Here is a 21,397-nt window from a genome sequence, read left to right as displayed (position 1 = left end):
ATATCTGAATGAAATCAGCAGTGAAAGGCACTCACTGCTAAGACAACTGTCAATGGAGTTCCCCATATTCCTCCCCCCACCCACTCAACCAGTCAACTTTCCTCCAAAATAAAACAGCCAATTAACCATGACCTCGCAGCCAGATAGAAATATCGTTTTCACTTGCTAGGAAAAGAGATATAAATAGGACGCGTCTTCTTTTTCAAATGAGCATTTTGGTCAAAATTTCAAGCTTCAATTGCAGTCCATCGCGTCCTTGAAAAAGATCTTAGCAGTCTAAAAGGCTCAAGGTTTTTATTTATGCAGCGATGACATTTGGAATGCCAGCTTTTGCAATCTCAAAATGTAAGACTGTGGCAAGACAGGAAATAAATGAAATCTTTACATGAGCATCGATTCATCCTTCACATGAAAGAAGTTACTATGGATGAAGGCTTCAAAGAGTGGCAAACAAGCTGCCCATTCCCCACTGTTCCACACTTGGCTGGCCCCAGGGTGAGGAAGTCTCAGTCACCTCCCGTGGAGCTCCAAGGAAGCTTCAGGAGAAAGGGAGTGATCTTCTGGGTCCCTTTGTATTTGAGAGTCTTTGAGGATGAATTAGGCCTATGTCTAAAAGATCTGCCAATAGCCTTAGACGAGAGGGACAGCTGTGAGTGCAAGCATGTACCTGGTCCTCAGGGCTGCTCACTCTCAAGCAGCTCTGGGGACACAATCTGTCTACTGAGACTTTACCTCGAGGACAGTAGATGTCAGGAGCCCATCGGTTGCATTCATAATTGTCTGCTGCCTTTTCGCAGGTGAAACATTTAAATCCACCAGGATATGGAGTGGCTGCAAAAAACAAGAGAAAAAAGCTGATTTCAGATGGAGCAAAAGAATCCTGTAAAGTGAAATGAATTCATTTTTAAAAAGGTTCTCAAGATATCTTGGAGGTGGCAAAAAAATTACAGTGAAGTATCTGATGACTCAGCATTTTATGGCAGGAAATTTATTCCTGAGGCACGAGCACTCGTAGTCAGACACAGAAATCTGCATACAGATACAGAGCTGGTTTCATTTGAACAGGCTGCCCACTCCTGATCTGAAAATATGAACTCTAAAATGCTCCCAAATCTGAAACTCTTGAGCACCAACATTACACTCCTGACCTCATGTGACCAGTTATAGTACTGAAAGGACTGTATAAAATTCCTCCAGGGATTGTATAAAACTCTTCCAGGCTATTACAAGGCATACATGAAACTAATAAATGTGGCCTTTAGACTTCGGGCTCATCCCAAGATATTTCTCTGTATACAGACAGATATTCCAAAATCCAAAACCCATTCAACACCTGAAATACCTGTAGTCCCATGCACTTCAGACACAGGATATTCAACCTACAATGACCCCAGGTTGTAAGGAACTCAAATGTCTACCAATAAGTAAATGGGTTAAACAAACTGTGGTATATCCGTTGGTGTGGAATACCAGGCACCAAGAAAAAGGAACAGATTGTTGGTATTTTCAACAATTTTAATAAATTCCCTTGGGATTACTCTTGGTGGAAAAAAAAAACAGTCAGAAAGGCTACATACCATATGGCTATATTTATATTACTACTTTATTATTTTTACATCTATGTATTTACTTATGCATGCATGTATGTATATATGTGTAAATGTATGTATGTATGTATTGTATGAGTGTACCAGTGTGCCCAGGTTCCACAGTATACACATGAAGACAGAGGACAGCTTGCAGGAATTGGTTCTCTCCTTCCACCAAAGTGGCTTCCTGGGGACCAGACACATGTGGTAAGGCTTGGTGGCAGATCCACCTTGCCCACCCACAGACCACTTGGGTCTACTTATAAACCACTTCTGAGACGAGAGGATTTGGAATGGACTGCATGCAGGTGAGTGGTTACCAGGTGTTACAGGTGGCCATGTGCAGGTACCAGGGTACTGTTTGGAGAGGAGGTGTGGTTCCCACAAATCCAGCAACGCTCTCTGACCTTTCCCATCCTCTCTCCATGCCGGGGGGTGTGCTTCCTGCCTTCTAAAGAGATTGTCCTTCAAGTACCACTTGTTCTCTGTCCTGCTCCTAAGCTCAGGGTGTCACCTGAGAACCATGCTCTGGAGGCGCTCAGTACACCAGGTGTTCTGTCAGCACAAGGCAAAGCCACAAGCAATGTCAGCGCCCCCCACTTCCCGGGGGAGGGGGGGGGTCTTCTGGTTCCTCGTTCTTTGGCTCTTGTGCTTACAGCTGCCTCTTACCTGGAATCCTTTGCTCACCTTACGATTATGATCGCTGCCTTTGCTAAACAGATTCTGAGTAGTTTTAAACTTTGCAACACTACCCGGCCTAGGTGAAAGCTGCAGACATTTAAATAGTTCATCTGTGGGAGCCAACGGCTCTCCCTTGCAGATGGCCGAGCCCGAGGATCCCACTGGTGGAAATAATCATCTCAGGGCAAATTGCATGGCCCACATTGAACCAATTAAGTATGTTATCAAAAATAAATGAAGGAGGAGACAGCAGCTTAAGGCCAGAATTATGGTTCAGATAAAACTTTGACTTTCACCCTGCCCAGAATAGCTGCCCATTCGCATACTTGCCTGAAATATTTCAGAGAATGGACTGTTGATGATGGTACCTGGACTCGGTCAGAAGCTGTGAACTGTCTACAAAGGATGAGTAACTAGACCTTTCCATGGGCCAAAGTGACAGTCCTATACTCCTCCTACTAGCAGCTAACTCGAATTTACAGATAGGTTAAAGGCGAGGGTTCGGGCCATCTCTGAAAATGATGGGAAAAGCCCAGAGACAGCCACTTAGTCCCAGGAGGGAACCACACCATGGGAAAATGTTCTTCTATCACATAACAAAAGCAGAAGGAAGTATTTTTGTGAGGCATACACAGGCAATTAGTACAGCCCTCCTTTTGCAAAATAGAAGTCTTTCGTATTTTGATTGAATCTGTGTTGAAATTGGGGGGGGGAGTAGAATCTCAAAGCCCAAAGCCATTCAATATTATATGGACATTTCAATATGTTTGTATTTTACAAATATCACTATGAGAAAAGTCATACAACCATTCTAGGAAATTATATTGGTTTGACACTTTAAAAACAGTCCCACTCTTAACTTTAGAATATTTAACATATAAATCACTTTAAGAGGTGAAAATTTAAAATATCTCATAAAATTTGAAGTAGAGTAATGAAAATAGAGCCTTGAAAAAAATATAAAAGATTTGACAAAACCAGCATTTTCCCACCAATGTTCTTCATATTCACCAAGGTTCGTGAGTGCAAGTCAGCACATCACTCCAGTCTACATGATTCATTCACTAGAATACCCAACTTTATCGGTCTGTCCCTGGAGCCAAAACAACTTTTGGCTGGCTTGTTGGATTAGTTATTCCTGGAAAGTTTCCCATCAAAGAGATAAATTGAAAACTTTAAATAATGACCACCCAACTGCTCAAAGAATAAAGTTCTTGAGCGCCAAACACTAGTAAGTTGTTGTGTTCCCAAACTTGGATTATTTAATCGACTTTTCAAAATGACCTTTTCCAACACTGATGACATATTAAATTAAATACTGTCACTTCTTCCATAACTAAACCCCTACTCTGAAATTAACCCATTGACACTGGAATCTGAAGAGAAGTATGAGCTAGCACACTAGGCAGCAAAATGAAGCTTTACTTCAAATCATTTATGCCTAAATGAACTTTCTCAGAGTATGTTACTGGTGACTGACCAAATGCTCTCCATTTTTGTCAGTATTTTTTATTATTTATTTTATTTTCAAAATCTTATGTGTATGGGTGTTTTGCCTGCATTTATGACTCTGTACCACTTGAAAGCCTAGTATCTGAGGAAGCTTGCAAAGGGTGTCAGATCTCCTGGAACTGGAGTTACAGATATTTCTCAGTGTGCTATGTGGGTGCTAGGAACTGAACCTGGGTCCTGTTGGAGAACAGCCAGTGTTCTGAACCACTGAGCCAGCTCTGCAGCCCCTGGTCAGTCTTATTTTAAAACCTACAAATCCACAACTGTTTAAATTCTCAAGCACTATAGCTTAATATTTGTTTACAGGAATTTCTGTTGATATTTTGCCTGGGATTAATGAACAGCACTGATTCCTGACAAATATTTTCAAGCATATTCAACTTTAACTATAATACAGCACCAAACAAATGGTTAAGTTATTCTCTCTGGCAATATTTACCTGAATAAGGTCAGCGGATGATCAACTATCTCCAGTAACTTGTTCATTGATACTGCATCTGATAAAGAGTTTATTTCTCTTTTCGGAGGCAGGGAAAGAGGTTCCTAAGATGTGCTATTTTCTTCTTCGTTACTTCAAAGCCTTACAGAGCGAGCAGACTTCAGATCCTGGTGGCCCCAGCTGTGAATGCATCTACTTTCTTTGGCTCCTGATCACAGAGCTAATGAGCTTAGTACACTGCATTTCAGGGCATAAGGCCTTGGTCCCTCAAGAGAGGGTGATTGTAAAGAAAAAAGAAACACTAGAGTGCCCAGTTACTTCCTGTAAGATAATCCGTCCATTAACTCTCATGGTCAGCCATAGTTCAAGTTTCCATAATTCATTTGCAAGGCATCGGGAAAGATTTAGCTGCTTTCCCCGCCTCTCGGTACTTTTGCCTGGACAAAGACTTTCAGTTACTGGAAATGTGGTGAAAGCAGATGCTTCAAACGTATGCTGATGTGCAATATGTCTGCTCTCATCAAATTAGTTTCCACTGTTTTTAAAAAACAGAAATATAAACATTCTAAAAATCTAATATTATTTGTTGTGGTCCACTAAAATATTGCTGATCTAATTTTGACATATTTCTAATAGAATACACTTCCTGATGCCTGTCTAGAAGTCTTCTTCCTCTGTAAGACTTAACGAAGTGTAGGACTGTGCATAAACTTCCATGCTTCCCTATGTGGGGCATAAGCAAGCCCCTGCCAGGACATAGCTCTTTGATGCACAAGATTAAGAAGGGTTCAGAACACGCATGCAAAGGAAAATTGGATTGTTTTCCTGGAGTGTTTTCCATTCTACAGAAGGAAACAGGCCAAGAACAGGGCACAGTCGTCTTATTAAATTCTCTTGTGTGATATTTGACCGAATAAATAGCTCCATTTCTCTTAATATTAACTCTTGCTCAGGGATGGTAATTAGATTTTGGTGATTTAACCTGAGAATGGAAAGAAAAACCAGCACTCTCACATTTAAAAAAAAAAAAGAAGAAGAAGAAGAAGAAGAAAGGCACACACAAATTAGGGAACAGAATGTTCTGGAGGATGTGTTTGAAATCCATAGTTTGTTTCTTATAATACTTGGAAACTTCAAAGATTTGGAAACCAGAAAGCAAAGGAAATTAGTGAGCGGAGGTGAATTTTCTCAGCCCAGTTACCATCAATGACGGCTGCCTGGACCTAAGAACAATGAGTTTGTTTGGCATAGAAAAACTTGTGTGTTCTCAAGCTTCCCCCCCACTCCATGTTTTTCTGTGGACAGATTCTGTGCTTTGCCATATAACATTAATAGAATCTGGCTCACTCACTGACCCAAAGAAAGCTGCTTGTACCTCCACCTACAAAGTGAGGCAATTGTATAAATAATTCAAAATCAAACTAATCCCATGCTCCCCTCATGTATTTTTTATGGCCAGTGCTCGGCAGAAACTTTCTTGTTGGTAGAGAGATCACTCCATCTAAGCACGAGTGAGGGCTCAAGGGCAGAGAACCATGGCTGTTTAAATATCCGAAGTGCAAACACACACACTCAACACACTTCCGAAGTAGTTTGGAGAAATGTCAAGTTAACTCTCATCCAACATGGGCAGAACAGCTTCGAGTTCTAGGGCCCAGCAAGAATTCTCACTACCTGCGACCCGTGAGGAGACCTGCTGGCTCGCGATCTAGACTGGCTGCTCACAATCCGGGTCGAGACAACTTCTTCAACCATTTTCCTGTTTCAAAAACATGTCAGAAAAGCCCATGGTTCCTATTTAGTGAACACAGGTCACGTGACTGAAACATGCCTATTAGCTCACTTTATTTGGGACAAGGTGTTGCTAGGTAGCCCAGGCTGGCCTGGAACTCACTCTGTAGCTCAGGCAGCCCTCAGACTCTCCTACCTCAGCTCCTAAGTGCTGGGATTACTGTTTATGGCATCCTACCTAGCTTCCCTAAAGAGCACATGTGATCTCCCCTGTAGCCTGCAAAGTTCCTCCTTCAAAGACAATACTAAATAAGGGCCCCCTCACCCCCCAGGTCCCCCACTGAGGAAAAAGTAGTGTATTTTGTCCTGGTTTACATAAACTCATTCACTTCAATTTTCAACTCTTACCCTCTATGTAGCTTTAGAAGAAACCATGGATGGACAAATTTGTGCTCTGAGTTTCTCACTAAAGCTGACAGGGAGCATGAAAGAAGCCAGCACTCTGGCACTCACTCCTGGGGAACTGAAACCTGGGTCTTTGTCTTACCAAGTCTGGCTGTTTGGGGCAAAGAGCAAAATGCAGTCTGGAGAGCAGAGCAAATATCAGAGTGTCTTCTGTTCACGAAAACTATCAAAACAAAGTTAAGCAGCCAGATAAATTTCCCATACAAGTAGTCATTATGCAGACTCTACCAGTGAGGGACAGGTGCAGTGTGCAGACTCTGCCAGTGAGGGCACAGGTGCAGTGTGCAGACTCTGCCAGTGAGGGACAGGTGCAGTGTGCAGACTCTGCCAGTGAGGGACAGGTGCAGTGTGCAGACTCTGCCAGTGAGGGACAGGTGCAGTGTGCAGACTCTGCCAGTGAGGCACAGGTGCAGTAGACAGACTCTGCCAGTGAGGGCACAGGTGCAGTGTGCAGACTCTGCCAGTGAGGGACAGGTACAGTAGACAGACTCTGCCAGTGAGGGACAGGTGCAGTGTGCAGACTCTGCCAGTGAGGGACAGGTGCAGTGTGCAGACTCTGCCAGTGAGGGCACAGGTGCAGTGTGCAGACTAAATGATGATGACAGCAGAAGAACTACCCTGCTGTCTGTTGAGTACAGGTCTCTGCTACACAGATATTATTTCTGTCTCTAAAACGATGCTATTATGTATGTATAATTTCACCAGGTTGGAAATAAACTAACAAATGTCCCCTGCATTGCCTGAGCACTTACCACCATTGGAGAATATTACTTTAAGGTGTGTTACTTTTGTTTATGTTGCATTTGTTTAACTGTGTGAAGCTGTGTTACTGTGCCTGTCTAAAACCCCTGCTGGGGTAAAAAAAGAGCTGAACAGCCAATAGCAAGGCAGGAGAAAGGATAGGCAGGGCTGTCAAACAGAAAGATAAATAGGAGAAATGTGGGAGGAGAGATTGAGGAGAGAGAGAAGGAGGAGGACATCAGGGGCCAGCCACCCAGCTACATAACCAGCAAGGGAGTAAGAAAGGAAGGTATACAAAGATAGAGAAAGGTGAAAGCCCAGAGGCAAAATACAGATGAATTAATTTAAAGTGAAGAAAAGCTGTCAAGAAACAAGCCAAGCTAAGGTAGGGCATTTGTAATTAAGAATAAGTCTCTGTGTGATTTATTTGGGAGCTAGGTGGCTGGACCCCCAAAAGAGTATAAAACAATGTTACACTATTTTGGCATACTAACATAGCACTCAAATTTCCACAGTACCTGAGAAAGCTTAAAATAATATGGCTCCTTTAAAGTTTCTGCCTGACAGTTTCTCACAGAAAAGTGGGTGGTGCCAGCTGAGAGCCACACATAGGACCCAGGTATAGGTTAATACCTGCACACAGCACCAGGTAAAGGTTTGCTCACATGGTCAAAAACAGATAAAGGATACGTAGTAAAAGAGGTCCAGATATTGAAAAAAAGGAAAAGAAAAGAAAAACTCTGAACAGGTTCCAGTGTCTTACAATGTGTATAGGCTTAAGAAAGAAAGAATATGAGTATAGACAGTTGTAGAAAGAAAAATAGTTTAAAAATGAAGTCTTTAACGAGAGAGTAAAAGTAATATAAAAGAAAAAAAGCTACATAAGATGGGAAACACACAGGGAGTATGAATCCTGCATAGTATTGTGTTGATTTTAAAAATTTTTTTATTGTTAATAAGCAAACAACAGCTGCTAAGAGACATGGGATCGAAAGAGGGACTGATGAAATAAATCAGCCTATATTCTTTAGGAATGGCTTAACTTTAAAAAAGTAAAAAAATGTATTTTTCAAATGGAAGTCAAAAATGCTTTGGAGTTTTGTTCCCACAGGACATAAGAAGTTGTGGATTCCTTCAGCAATAATATGGATCAGGTACGATCAAGGGAGACCTCCTGAATCATGACGGGTGATATCTATCAACAAAGGTTACTGCTGGTCTTTCCAGGACTTGGTCATTATCTCAAACTTTTCTCAGGGACCCCCAAGATGTCTTTGCCCACAGCCAGCAAGAAGCAGTTTAGAGAAAACTATACTCATATTCTCAAGAGTTGCAAGTTGTGGGTGGTTTTTGGTTATTTGGTGGGTTATGGATGTTTTTATCATTTAGGAAAATATAGAATACTGATACAATTTTAAAGTTACATTTGTTACACTGTATATATGTTTCTAGTTTTTAAAGGATTTTTGTATATTGATAAAAACTTAAGGTTATTTTTGTTAAAATATGTTGTATGTATGTTTCTATTTTTGTTTGAGGTATTGTGCCTACGCAGTTCATTTGGAAATGTAGGGTGACATTCTAGTTTTTGAAAGCTATTATTATAAACTATATAGGATAATCAGGAACATAGGTTAGTCGTTGGTCATTTATAATAATCAAAATTGTAGGTATGTAGGGTATGCTTTCCAGATCATATAGAGATAGATTTTAGACAGATAGATGGTCTTCAAACCTTTCAAAGATCTACAGAATATGGCATTTAAAAGGTTTTGTTAATTTGGGTTTTTTCACGAACATGAGACACATCTGCTCCTGGCAGTACCAATTTACTTCAGAGATAATGGGCATCGAAGAAACTCTTTATGGAGTTTGCTTTCAATGTGGCAAGGCCAGCCATTTGGGCAAGAAGCTGTTCTTGCTTGGACTGCTTGACAGTATGTTGTGTAAACTGGACATGCAGGATGTGGTGATATTTGTAATCTAAGAGATAAAGTGTGCCTGAAGATCACAGGACAGAGCCAGCCACAGAGTTAAACATAGAGGTCAAGCAGTGGCACAAAGGCACACACCTTTAATCCTAGCACTCGAGAGGAAGAGATCCATCTGGATTTCTGTGAGTTCAAGGCCACACTGGGCTACATGAGATGGATCCAGTCTAGGAGAGAAACAGCGCCAGGCAGGGGTGACACACACCTTTAACCCCAGTATTTGGGAAGGACACACACCATTAATCTCAGCACTAGAAAGATTGAGATAGGAAGTGAAATGGATAGGTGGAGTAAGAAATGTAAGGCAGGAGGAGACAGGAATTCAGGGCCTTTTGGCTGAAGACTCAGAGGCTTTCAGTCTGAGGATTTGTGGAGACAGGATTGGCTGAGGAGTTAGTTGGAGAGGTGAGAAGTGGCTGTGGCATGTTCCTTTGTCTTTCTGATCTTTCAGCATTTACTCCAATATCTGGTTCTGGGTTTTTGTTATAATACCATTTAGAATTCGTGCTACAGCAGGACCCACAGGAAAGTGACCACTAAACTTTGCCAAAACAAGGTGGGATGGTCCTTCAGGGTTCCTGCTTCACAGAAGAAACTGCCAGACATTTTGCAGAATACAGAGGAAAGTGACTGACAAACTTGGCCAATATAGGTGGGACAGTCTTTCATATTTCCTGCTTCATTGAAAAGTCTGCCAGATACTATGGGCCTACAGGCTGAAGATGGATGACCTGATGTTGCAGAGGAACTTTGGGTGACTGTCCAGGCAGTCGGATGTCTCTGTCATTTCTAGAGTTTTTGGAAGTTGTTTGTAACACATTTTTTGTTTACTTAAATAATATTATATCCTTCTGGAGCCTTTGATGGAGTTGAAGACTAGATAGTTATAGTTGCAGTTTTCCTTAACTATGATAAAAAGTAAATTAGGTATAAAATTTGGATTTACTAAGATAGGATAGATTATGGAGTGTTTTCTTTAAATGTACCAGGTACAAATAAATTGGAATTCAGTACATTGTGAATGTAATCTTTACTTGGTAATTATTCTTATTGTATACAGTCTTACTATGTTAAGGTTAAAAACTTTCATTTTTGTTTAGAAAAAAAGGGGGGGAATGTTGGGGAGTATTATTTTAAGTTGTGTTACTTTTGTTTATGTTGCATTTGTTTAACTCTGTGAAGCTGTGTTACTGTGCCTGTCTAAAACACCTCATGGTCTAATAAAGAGCTGAATGGCCAGTAGCAAGGCAGAAGTAAGGATAGGCAGGGCTGGCAGGCAGAAAGAATTAATAGAAGGAGAAATTTGGGAGATGGAGAGATCTAGGAGAGAGAGAGAGGGAGGAGGACAACAGGGGCCAGCTACCCAGCTACACAATCAGCAACAGAGTAAGAAAGAAGGGTATACAGAGATAGAGAAAGGCAAAAGATAGATGGGATAACTTAAGAAAAGCTGGCAAGAAACAAGCCAAGCGAAGGCTGGGCATTCATAATTAAGAACAAGCCTCCGTGCATGATTTAGCTGGGAGCTGGGTGGCAGGCCCCTGAAAAGAGTAAAAGGATAAAAGCAAACAACAACATACCACAGCTTATGCTCAGTACTAAGTTCCCTATGCATTATGTTATGTAGTGGTCACAACGTCAGGGGATTTATTTCAAATCAAGAGGCCAGGGAACAGCTGACCTAGTTGCAGAGGACCAAGGTCAGGTGTACTCCAGGTCCCTGGGTGTCCCACATGCCATCTCCCAAGCTACAAGAATTAAACGCTCCAGAACTATGGACTGAGAAAAGTCCAAGTAGCTGCCTCCTCTTTGCACACTGTATGATCTTCAAAAGAAAGGGTCATATTTTAATTGCCTATGTACCTTTCACCCCATTACAATGCTTATCATGCAGCAGACATTTAAAAATAGTAATATACTTTGGGGCAAAAATCTAAAAGTCCAGGGTACATACAATAAGCTCAGCTCTCATCACCATGGGGGCAATACCGAAGAGAAATGGGGTTGAAGAAAGAAGGAAGGAAGGAAGGAAGGAAGGAAGGAAGGAAGGAAGGAAGGAAGGAAGGAAGGAAGGAAGGAAGGAAGGAAGGAAGGAAGGAAGGAAGGAAGGAAGAACACATAGGTATAGCAATGGGGACCAAAGGAAGAAGTCACACTGCTATTTGCCAAAGTGTAGTCTCAGGTATCTTCAGCAGAAGGACCCCACATTCTTGCTGAAGGCATGAAGCACAAGCAAGAACCCTGATATTCACAAATCAGAAACTGGAGAGAAGGGATCTGGTGCCAGGGGCCTGGAGTACTGTGGACTCCCTGGAGAATTCTTAACCATGGGAAATCCAGAAGCCCAGGGAATAGGAATCTGTAGGAGGCAGTGATGCTTTAACTGAGACAAGGTGTGTATGTGTGTGTGTGTGTGTGTGTGTGTGTGTGTGTGTGTGTGTGTGTGTGTGTGTGTGAGAGAGAGAGAGAGAGAGAGAGAGAGAGAGAGAGAGAGAGAGAGAGAGAGAGAGAGAGAGAGAGAACAGCTCTTATCCAAGCTCTACAGGTCTAATCTCTGTACAAACAACCCACCTCCTGGGATGGGCCAGGTCCCTTTGATAGCAGGCTGAGGACCAAAAGAGCAAAAGGGAAGAGAATAAGAAGTCAGAGGGATATGTAGGGAACAGAGGGAGTCAGAGGGATGTGTATGTAGGTTACAGAGAAAACAAGCCTCATCATTTAACCCAATATACAAAACAACATCCTGTGGAAAGGAGGGGGTAAAACGCAAGTCAACTTTTATTAACTTCAGCACCCTGAACTAAATCACCCACTGTCTCCCCTGCATCCAGGCTGCTTTCCCCTGGACATGCTTCAATTCCTTTCTGGCCAGAAATGAAGCAATTTTTTTTTTCCAGCCAAGAGAACAAACAGAAAATAGTCTTACTTGAAGGGTGGAGGTAGATGATGTCTTTCACGGTGAAGTCTCGGGATTGAGCAGCTTTCAGACAGTCGGCCAGCAGGCTCAGCAGCAGGAGCCAGGCCAGGGCAGGGCTAGGTTCCATGGCAGACTGGCTTGTCACTCATACAGAGGGCCTCAAAGTGGGCACTTGAGGCGATGGGAGAGGACCTGAGCCTGAAACAGGAACACAGACTCATCTTAGTATCAACAGGAGATGGAGCAGGCAGCCTGGCTGATCTCGGGTCGGTGAGTTGAGCTGGGGAGGGATGGCACACTGGGCCCAGGAAAACAGGTGCCAAGGGGGCAAACCTTATAAATGGTAATTTTAGAGCACTCAGAACATTCCAGCCTGAATCTATTCTTAATCAGGCTGCTCCTACTGCTAGCAATCCTTCCTAATATCCAGCAGAGATGGTATCAAGAGAGATTGAATTTTAATGAAATCCAGCTATTTTTTGCCAGGAGGCCAGGGGACATGTGCCAGAGAGCAACAAAATAAGGCAGGTGCAAAGCTCAGGAGCTTTTTCCCAATAATGGTGGGGCCCAGGGAGCAGACAGCATCCTTTCTGAGTCCTAGTCACCATACTGAACGGTAGGAGGGACTCAGATTTGGAAAAGAAATATAGGTAAGCTGACATCTTCCAAACCCCAAACCATCTCAACAGCACAAAATCTCTTAAACAAAACCAACATTTATTGGTGAATACTGTTGAAGGTGTTTGCAAAAAAAAAAAAAAAAAAAAAAAGCAAAATAGAATAAAATGCCAGCTTACTCTAACAGCCCTATGAGGTTGCCACTCCCATGACCCCATCTTGAGTGAGCAGGTCAAGCACGTAAGGACGGGACTTGGCTTCTACTCACAGCGTGGCTTTCAACTCTGCATTTCAAACGCCAGCAGATGCTGTATTCTACCTAAAAACCGATGATTATGGGATTGAGTTGCTACTTCGCATTAAGCAGTCATCTGCTGCCCTTTCTTCCAATTCTCGTTCACTAGACACAGAGAACAGTAAAGCCCTGTGTAGACCGTTCGGCTCACTCAGAATGCAGGGAATGCTCCTTTTACAAATGACTCTCTCACTATCTTCTTAATTTTCTGGAAAGTCCAGGTCTCACATTCTGCTTTTCCAAATCTATAGTCACTTTCAGTCATTAAAAGGAGTGGAAGTTAGGTATTTACTTATTTCAACCTAATTAAAAACCTGCAATTTGGACACTCTGTTTATAGACTTAACATAAATATTCAACAAGATTTTTAAACGGCTTAAATTTTTAAGTTCCCTTGTGAAAAAAAAAAAGCCCTAAATATACATCAGAAATTCGATAGAGAAAAGGCAATACGGCCCATTTAGACATGAGGATATACTATAAAGTGATGTCTATCCAAACTGAGTGACAAAAAGTATACTAACAACCCAACTCTTCATGAGATATAAGCAGGTTTTCAAATTGAGAAAACAGGAAACTATCAGTGAGCAGCACTATACCATAGTGAAAGAAATGTGGCAATTATTAACTGAAATCAATATTTACAAATGCTAAACTTTTTTTACAAGCCAAGCAGTGGTGGCGCACGCCTTTAATCCCAGCACTCAGGAAGCAGAGGCAGGCGGATCTCTGTGCGTTCAAGGCCAGCCTGGGCTAGAGTGAGTTCTAGGAAAGGCACCAAAGCTACACAGAGAAACCCTGTCTCAAAAAAAATTTTTTTTTTAATTTAAAAAAAATTTACAAATGCTAAATTTATTTACAAATGTTTTTATGTTCATTTGTTGCTTGTTTTTGGAGGTAGGGTTTCTCTGTGCAGCCCTGGCTGACGTGGGATTAGCTCTGTATGTAGATCAGGCTAGTCTGAAACTCAGAGATCTGCCTGCCTCTGCCTCCTGAGTGCTGGAGTTAAAGGTGCGCTTTTCCATCCCCCACTATGGTCACCTTTTTCTTTTTCTTTTTTTTAAGTTGGCAAGCTGTTTGGAAAGCAAAGTGCCCTCTAACGACTGATGGTGTAACTTTGCCAAGTCGGGGCTCACTAACTGCTCACACTTTGCCTCCTGAAGCGGACTTGCATGCAGGATGAGAAGAGGCTGCTAATAAACACGCCTGACGAACACTGTAGGGGGCACTTGGTTGAGCAACACTAAGGAGACGCGAAACAAGGGTCAGTGGTGGCCCTCCCTGACTTGAGACAGCAGCCTAGCTCCATCCTAGTGGAGGTGACAAGGCTCCCTTTCTAGACAATCAGGTGAGTGAGGCAGGGAAGGTGAGTCCGCATCTGGGGGACAGGTGGGCACAGTGAATGCCGGAGACTTCTACACCACAGTCCATACCCTGACCTGTGTCCTCCGCAATCAGAGATGAAAATGGCGGGAACGTTATGTTTGGGACCACAGCCATGGACTCACAGATGAACGCAGAAGACCAGAAAGAAAACATGATCTATAAACAGAGGCCCGGCCTCAGAGTTTGCCTGGGCTACCACAGGGTAGCCACCTCGGCTTTCTCTCAGGTACAGAGGCTGGAAGTTCTGGGTCAAGGTGTCTGCAGCTTTGGTGCTTCCCGGGGCCTTTCTCCTTGGCCACAGATGGCCACCCTCCCTGTGTGGCCCTCACGCCCTTCTTACTCCTGTGTCCCTGTCTTCTTATGGGGACACCAGTCCCTGAATTAGGGCTTCATGTTAATGACTCCACCTTCATCCCAGTTACCTCCTTATAGGCCCCTGTCTCCAAACAGAACCGAACTCGGAGGCACTTGGTGATAAGACTAACTTAAATTCTGGGGGAATCACACTTCAGGCCATGGTACAAAGTTTCTTCCATATTATATTTCCTGTCCCATGACATGCCACGGAGCTACTGTTTAAAATTCCAAATGGTGACACAGAGTGCCACCGAGGGATGCACATGCCTTCCTGCATTGTGGGGGATGTGAGATCTTCTGGTCAGGGACTTCCTGTGGCTGTCATTACTTCCTCCGGTTCACCTGGCCACAGAGGAGCCTCGGCCACTGCTGTGGTGAGATGAGACATTTGCCTCAGACCGTTCTGACGCCTCAGGGACAGTGTCCTGTCCTCTGATGGTTGTGTTTGCTGGTTTGTCCTGTGCTTTGTCATAGGAGATAAAATGACAATGACAAAATCATGTCTGCTAAGAAGAAAACTAAAACCCAGGTCACACTAACCTGAAGTCACAGAAGCTATGGCCACTTCTACCATGTAACCCCAAATATAATCTGATAGGTGTGGGAAGTATCTTGAGGTAATGGTTAACATTTTACACTATCAAGAAACCGATCTCCACAGCAAAATAGACAGCACAGAAAACTCAACGTAAAATACGAAGTTAAAAGGATGTGGGTTAAGAATGTAAGGCTTCCTGATGGAGCACTGGGAGTCTAATTAGTGAGAAAGAAGAGGGTTTATATGAGCGAGAATTGTTGAAGCCAAGGTTGGATAAAGCACCGGGACAAATAACCAAATGAATGGAAGCACAGGATCTATGAACCAAAGGCTGAGGGGCCCCCAACTGGATCAGGCCCCCTGAACGGGTGAGACAGTCATTTGGCTTGATCTGTTTGGGAGGCAGCTGTGCGTTGGTGCCGGGTCCTGGGCTCGTTGCATGAGTTGGCTGTTTGAATCCTGGGACTTATGCAGGGACACTTGGCTCGGTCTGGGAGGGGGGAATGGACCTGCCTGGACTGAGTCTACCAGGTCAACCCCAGTCCTCGGGGAGACCTTGATCTGGAGGAGGTGGGAGTGGGGGTGGGCTGGGGGGAGGGGGGGCAAGAGGGGGAGAACAGGGGAATCTGTGGCTATTATGTTGAACTGAATGGTGTTGTAAAATAATAAAAAAAAAATTAAAAAATAAATAAATAAATAAATAAAAAAGAATGTAAGGCTTACCATACCATGTGGGATCACTTTAATCCCTAACCTGTTCGTCCACCGCGACTGTATGTAACAGCTGCTTCCTGGTTCGTCTTCTATGCCTCTCCTCCCTGCAAGGAGTCTATTACTCCTCATCTAATTGGTGTCTGCAGCTGTTTAAGTGCAGAACTCAATAGTACCTCCCTGTGATGGGACAAACAACCCAGGTTTGAGACTATGTTTTAAATATGAATTTCAAAACAAGCAGTGATAATACTTCAGTAATAGAATTGAAGGTGAGCTCGCCCTACAGTTTCTCCTCATAGTTCCTGCCACCTACTAAACATCCTGGAGAACTCTGGCGAGCATCCCTTTGAAATTCCTCTAACCTCCCACATTGAAAAGTGAGTTTTCAAAGCACAAAACCACAAACCGGTAACATGAGGGACAGGCTGAATGTTGTCCCCTCTCCCCAGATGTTCACGGCATAATCCCCAGAAATCTGTGAGGGTGATAAGGAACTTGAATGTGATTAATTTAAGATTCCTGAGGTGGGGCGATACAACTGTTTTATCCAGGTGAGCTCATATCATCTCCAGAGTCCCTGCCAGAGAGAGGAAGGAGAGGCAGGAAGAGGCGAGGAGACAGTAAGTGCAAGAAGTTGATGTGGTGTCAACTTCAGCCTAGTGCCTGCTGCTGGACTGCTGACCTCCAGAACAGAACGGCTTAAAAAAGTTTGTAGGAATTACAGCCACTATAGGAACACAAAACAGCTACTATAAAAATCATTTTACCTCACAATATGCCCCATAGAAATATGCAGAAAATAGGCACAAACCTACCTTTGTGTTTGTCACCAAAAACTTTAAATTTGCCTTCTTGATTTTGAATGACTATCAGAGATTAGAATTAAAAGCAGGGTCACATAGTAACATAGTAACAACTTAATATAGCTTAATCAATAGCTTCTACTGATGGGACAGACTGTCACACACACACACACACACACACACACACACACACTAAAAAGTCAAATGGCCACTAGAACAGGACATTTAACATTAAGTGAAAAAAGGTATGCACAGTTTGTTCTAAGTTCTTGCTTATCCATTTTGTCTACACAAGTCTCCTTGAACACCAATATCACCTACAGGCTTTGAACATTTGCTTGGCTCCAGCGCTCACACACCTGCTGAGTCCTGCTTTTCACCAAGCCCTGGAAACAGATCAGAAGGGCCACAGCTCTCTCATGTCCTATTTAACAAGCTCGTGGACTTCTTAGAGCACACTATAAATTGTCCGTGACTCATACTATCTGCTGTTTGTTTCATGTTTAGTGATATATTTGCATGATTTTTTGTGTGCATACACGCACATATATGTGTGTGTTCAGGTGTGTGCATGTGGGTGCAGGTACCCAAGGAGGCCAGAGGATAACCTTGGGTGTCATTTATCAAGAGCAGTTCACCTTGTTTATTTTGATACAGAACCTCTCACTGGCCTCGAACTTGCTAACTAGCCTAAGGTGTCTGACAGGTGAGCCCCAGTGACTCACCTACCTCTCCCTCCCCAGTGCTGGGATTACAAATTGAACCTAGACCCTTGCTGTGGGATATTCTGTATGTCCTGTGGGAGCCCGTTCTTGGGTTCCTTGTGGCTTTACCCAGCAGGTCCGCATAGAGGATGATTAGGAACACAGGCCTGAGTGCAGGTGCCTGAGATGGTCTGCACTTGGCTGTGCTGGGGGATGGTCTGTATGTCAAGTTGCTCTGATTGGTCAATGAATAAAACCTGATTGGCTGTGGCTAGGCAGGAAGTATAGGCGGGACTAACAGAGAGGAGAAATAAAAGAACAGGAAGGCAGAAGGAGACTGCCAGCCGCCCACCAGGACAAGCAGCATGAAAAGATGCCAGTAAGCCACGAGCCACGTGGCAAGGTATAGGTTTATGGAAATGGATTAATTTAAGCTATAAAAACAGTTAGCAAGAAGCCTGCCGCGGCCATACAGTTTGTAACCAATAGAAGTCTCTGTGTTTACTTGGTTGGGTCTGAGCAGCTGTGTGACTGGTGGGTGACAAAGATTTTTCCTGACTGTGGGCAAGGTAGGAAAACTCTAGCTACAGACCCTCATGCATGTAAGGCAAGCTCTTTACTGACTGAGCTATCTACCAGCCTTTTGTGTGTTTAGTACAAACAGACAGACACACAGACACAGACACACATAGACACAGACATACACAGACACACAGACACACAGACACACAGACACACACACACACACACTGCATTGCTTTTCTTGTCTTGTAGACGAGAAAGCTAAGCTCAAAGGCCAACTTGCTCAAGATTATACAACGGCCTTATGTGGGATTTGAAGCTCTGTCTTTCAGCTCATATAACTAAAATACCCAGGTGAAAACTTCCCACACTGGTTTTGCTCATAGAAGGGAGAGCAAGAAAAGCTATCTGAATGATTTCACATGAAATATCAACTAGTTTACAACCTGAATTCTTCAATGTTCAACTCAAGGTCAATGTCAGTGCTTCCCATGAGTCAAACACTGCAAGTGGCATGTCTTTCCTAGGATTTGCCTTCCAGTTGCTCCCTAAAGGTTGCTTTGTAGTTGCTGCAGCAAGCATTATGCAACAGTGGCATCTAAATGGAACGCCATTGCAGCTTCCTCAGCACCCCCTCAGCCCGAGTCTCCAGTTCCAAGGCTGTGTTGAAAATGTGTGAGTAACATGTCCAGGGAATGAGTTAGTCGACCAGGTTTGAAGACAAGTCTTGAGTCTAGTTACTTAACCACGATATGCCTCCATGTCCTCACTTGCTAAAGGGGCTTACTTCCCACCTCAAACACTTATCAAGACTACAAATGTTACATAGTAAAATGTCATGTGGTATTTCCTAGGGTTTTTCCTAGTATATGTTTTACTCAGAATCAGTCAGTGTGTTTTGTAAATGAAAAGTAAATACACTGAAATTTACCTCTGTTCAACTTTCAGTTCACATTCCCTAAATCAGAAAAAAACAAAAAACAAAAAAACTTTGTAACACCTGAAAATGCCTAAGACAAATAAGGACCCATCTTTTTCTTCCTCCTCCTCATTTGCCCCATGGTCACGAAGGCTGGCACAAAGCCAGAAGGGAAGAAGAAGTGTGGTATTACGAGAAATCCACAGAGTCTGCTTAAAGGGTAAAGGAATTTATTAGGGAGGAAGACTCACTAGAGCCCGGAAGATTTATTGTAGGGTCCTGGAAATCCAATGTATAGTCCAACGCTGTTCTTCTACCTGGGTCCATCTCAGCATCCAAGTCCCTGAGGGAGAGAAGAGCTCGGGGCATATGTGTGTCTCAGGTCTTAAGGGTAGGCCCGAGCCACGGCCCAGAGCATGTACTTAAAGGTCATATAGGTAGGTAGGACAGTTACCTGCTACATCTCTAGGGGCGGTGCTTCAAGGTTATAGCTAGAACAGGTATCCACTACAGTGTGGCTGGCGCTCAAGCAGCCCTGGTGCTTTCCTGACAGCCCTCACCAATGAAGCAGACATCTGGGTGCCGCCCTTACAAACTCTCCCTATACTAATGGTCTATGCTGCATATCACGATATTTGCACATTGCTTTCACTAGACTTGGCTTATACACAAGGTGTCAATGAAGCAATAAGCACACCCCTCATTCTCTTTCCTCCACACCTATCCCAGGGGTGGACCCACACTCTTCATGGTGGATTATCACAGATGAAGTTAAAGCAACTATCTGCTCAGCACAGAGGTTGTTATTCATGCTGCCATTGCTGTAGCAGCGACCATGAGATAAGTAGTTTACACGGAGAAGGCTTACTTGTGATTTCAGAGGTCTCAACCCATGGTCAGCTGACAGCTGTTTGAAGCCCCACAGGAAGACAGAACATCATGCTGGGGAGAGCATGGAGGAAAGCTGCTTACTCCAATGCAGCCAGGAAAGGGGGTAGAGGAGGGTCACACATCTTCATCAAAAGAGTGACTTAATGTACTTCCACTAGACCCCAATTCCAAAGTCTCTGTCACCTCCAGTCCTGCCATAGGCTGTCAATCAAGCCTTCAGTACATGGTCCTTGGGATACACTTGCCCCAAATATAACAAGATCCACCGTTTTACACAGGAAAGGGCAAGCTTCATTCCTTTGACCCAATTTGTTCATGAAAAGCTTCCAAATGTGTAGAGTTCCAATCCTTTCTTAGCCATGAATTTTTAGGTATTCAATGGAAAACTCCTGAATTCTTAAGTAGTTGCCTTAATTCTCCCAACAGTTGGTGACACTGATCCTGCTTAGGGAAATGAGGTCTTTCCTGGGCTTAGGAATGATTAGGAAAAAGGCTAAAGAGAGAGACACCAAAGCTATGGAAGGTTCTGGAAGCTTAATATTACTTTGTACACTCAAAAATGTAATGTATCACTGTCACAACTTGAAACAGTTCTTAAAAACCTGACAAGGAAATTTTCACTTCAATGTATAATTATTCTTTAAGGGTTTTACTGAGATGAAATTAATATATCATAAAGTTTACCACAATTCAGTAATCTTAGGCATAATTCTTAACATTGAAAAATCATCATTAGTTTAGAACATTTCTTTCATTCCATTTAAAAGCCCTATACCCATTAGCAGTCATCCCCAGTTACTTCTTCCCCTGTATTCCGACAACCACTAATTTAACTTGCATCTCTATGGATTTCATGTGAGTGGAATGATATAGTCTATGGCCTTTTGTGTCCTATTCCCTCAGGCTGTCATAATGTTTTCAAGTTTATCTATATTCTAGTATTGATAATATTCCTTTTTATGGCTGAATGTTTCATTTTATGAATATAGTATGTAGGTTTATTCATCAGATGATGTCTATTTGGAAGGTTTGGATATTATAAATAATGTTATTATTAATATCCATGTACATTTCTGGGGATCAAGCATACATATTTATGTTTATTAAGTATTTGCCCAGGACTTGGTCTCATGGGTACATAAGGTTTAACTCTGAGGAGAACTGTCAATGTCTCATTGTAGTTGTGCCATCTTACATCTCCAGTTTTCACTTTCTCCACATCCTCACCGGCCCTTATTCTTCTCTTTCTTAAAACAAACAAACTGTAGTCTGCCTAGTACAGGTGAAGTGTGTCTCACTTCATTGTATTGTCTATTGTAATTTTCTTGCATTTGTTTGCATTTTCAAGTAAGCCAGGAGGTTGAACATGTTTTCATGTGTTTATCGTTCATTTGAATATCTTCTTTGGAGCTAGTGTCTATTCAAATCATTTACCCAATTTTGAACTGGACTGTTGATTCTTTGTTGTCAAGTTATGAGAGTTCTTATATCTGGATTCTAGATATTTTCAAGTGCAACATATGATTATCAAATATTTTCTCACATTCTCTGTATATTTTTCTACTTTCTTAAACAAACAAACAG

At 42.7% G+C, this 21,397-nt stretch overlaps 1 protein-coding gene across 2 annotated transcripts in view; it reads right to left on the bottom strand.

Moving 5' to 3' along the window:
* Nucleotides 1-21,397, bottom strand: part of Lypd6 (LY6/PLAUR domain containing 6) — a 125,572-nt gene that overhangs the window by 14,266 nt on the left and 89,909 nt on the right. For both annotated transcript variants that reach the window (XM_028878812.2, XM_028878897.2), the window contains 2 exons: nucleotides 12,076-12,264; nucleotides 733-831 (listed from right to left, as the gene is read on the bottom strand). In XM_028878812.2, coding sequence (XP_028734645.1) covers nucleotides 733-831; nucleotides 12,076-12,193 — 217 coding nt within the window. In that variant the 5' untranslated portion in view covers nucleotides 12,194-12,264. The remainder of the gene's footprint in view (nucleotides 1-732; nucleotides 832-12,075; nucleotides 12,265-21,397) is intronic.

Source organism: Peromyscus leucopus, chromosome 4 (genome assembly GCF_004664715.2).
Source record: "Peromyscus leucopus breed LL Stock chromosome 4, UCI_PerLeu_2.1, whole genome shotgun sequence".
NCBI lineage: Eukaryota > Metazoa > Chordata > Mammalia > Rodentia > Cricetidae > Peromyscus > Peromyscus leucopus.
The sequence above is the reverse complement of the archived record's forward strand: the minus strand, read 5'-3'. Positions and strand labels throughout refer to the sequence as shown.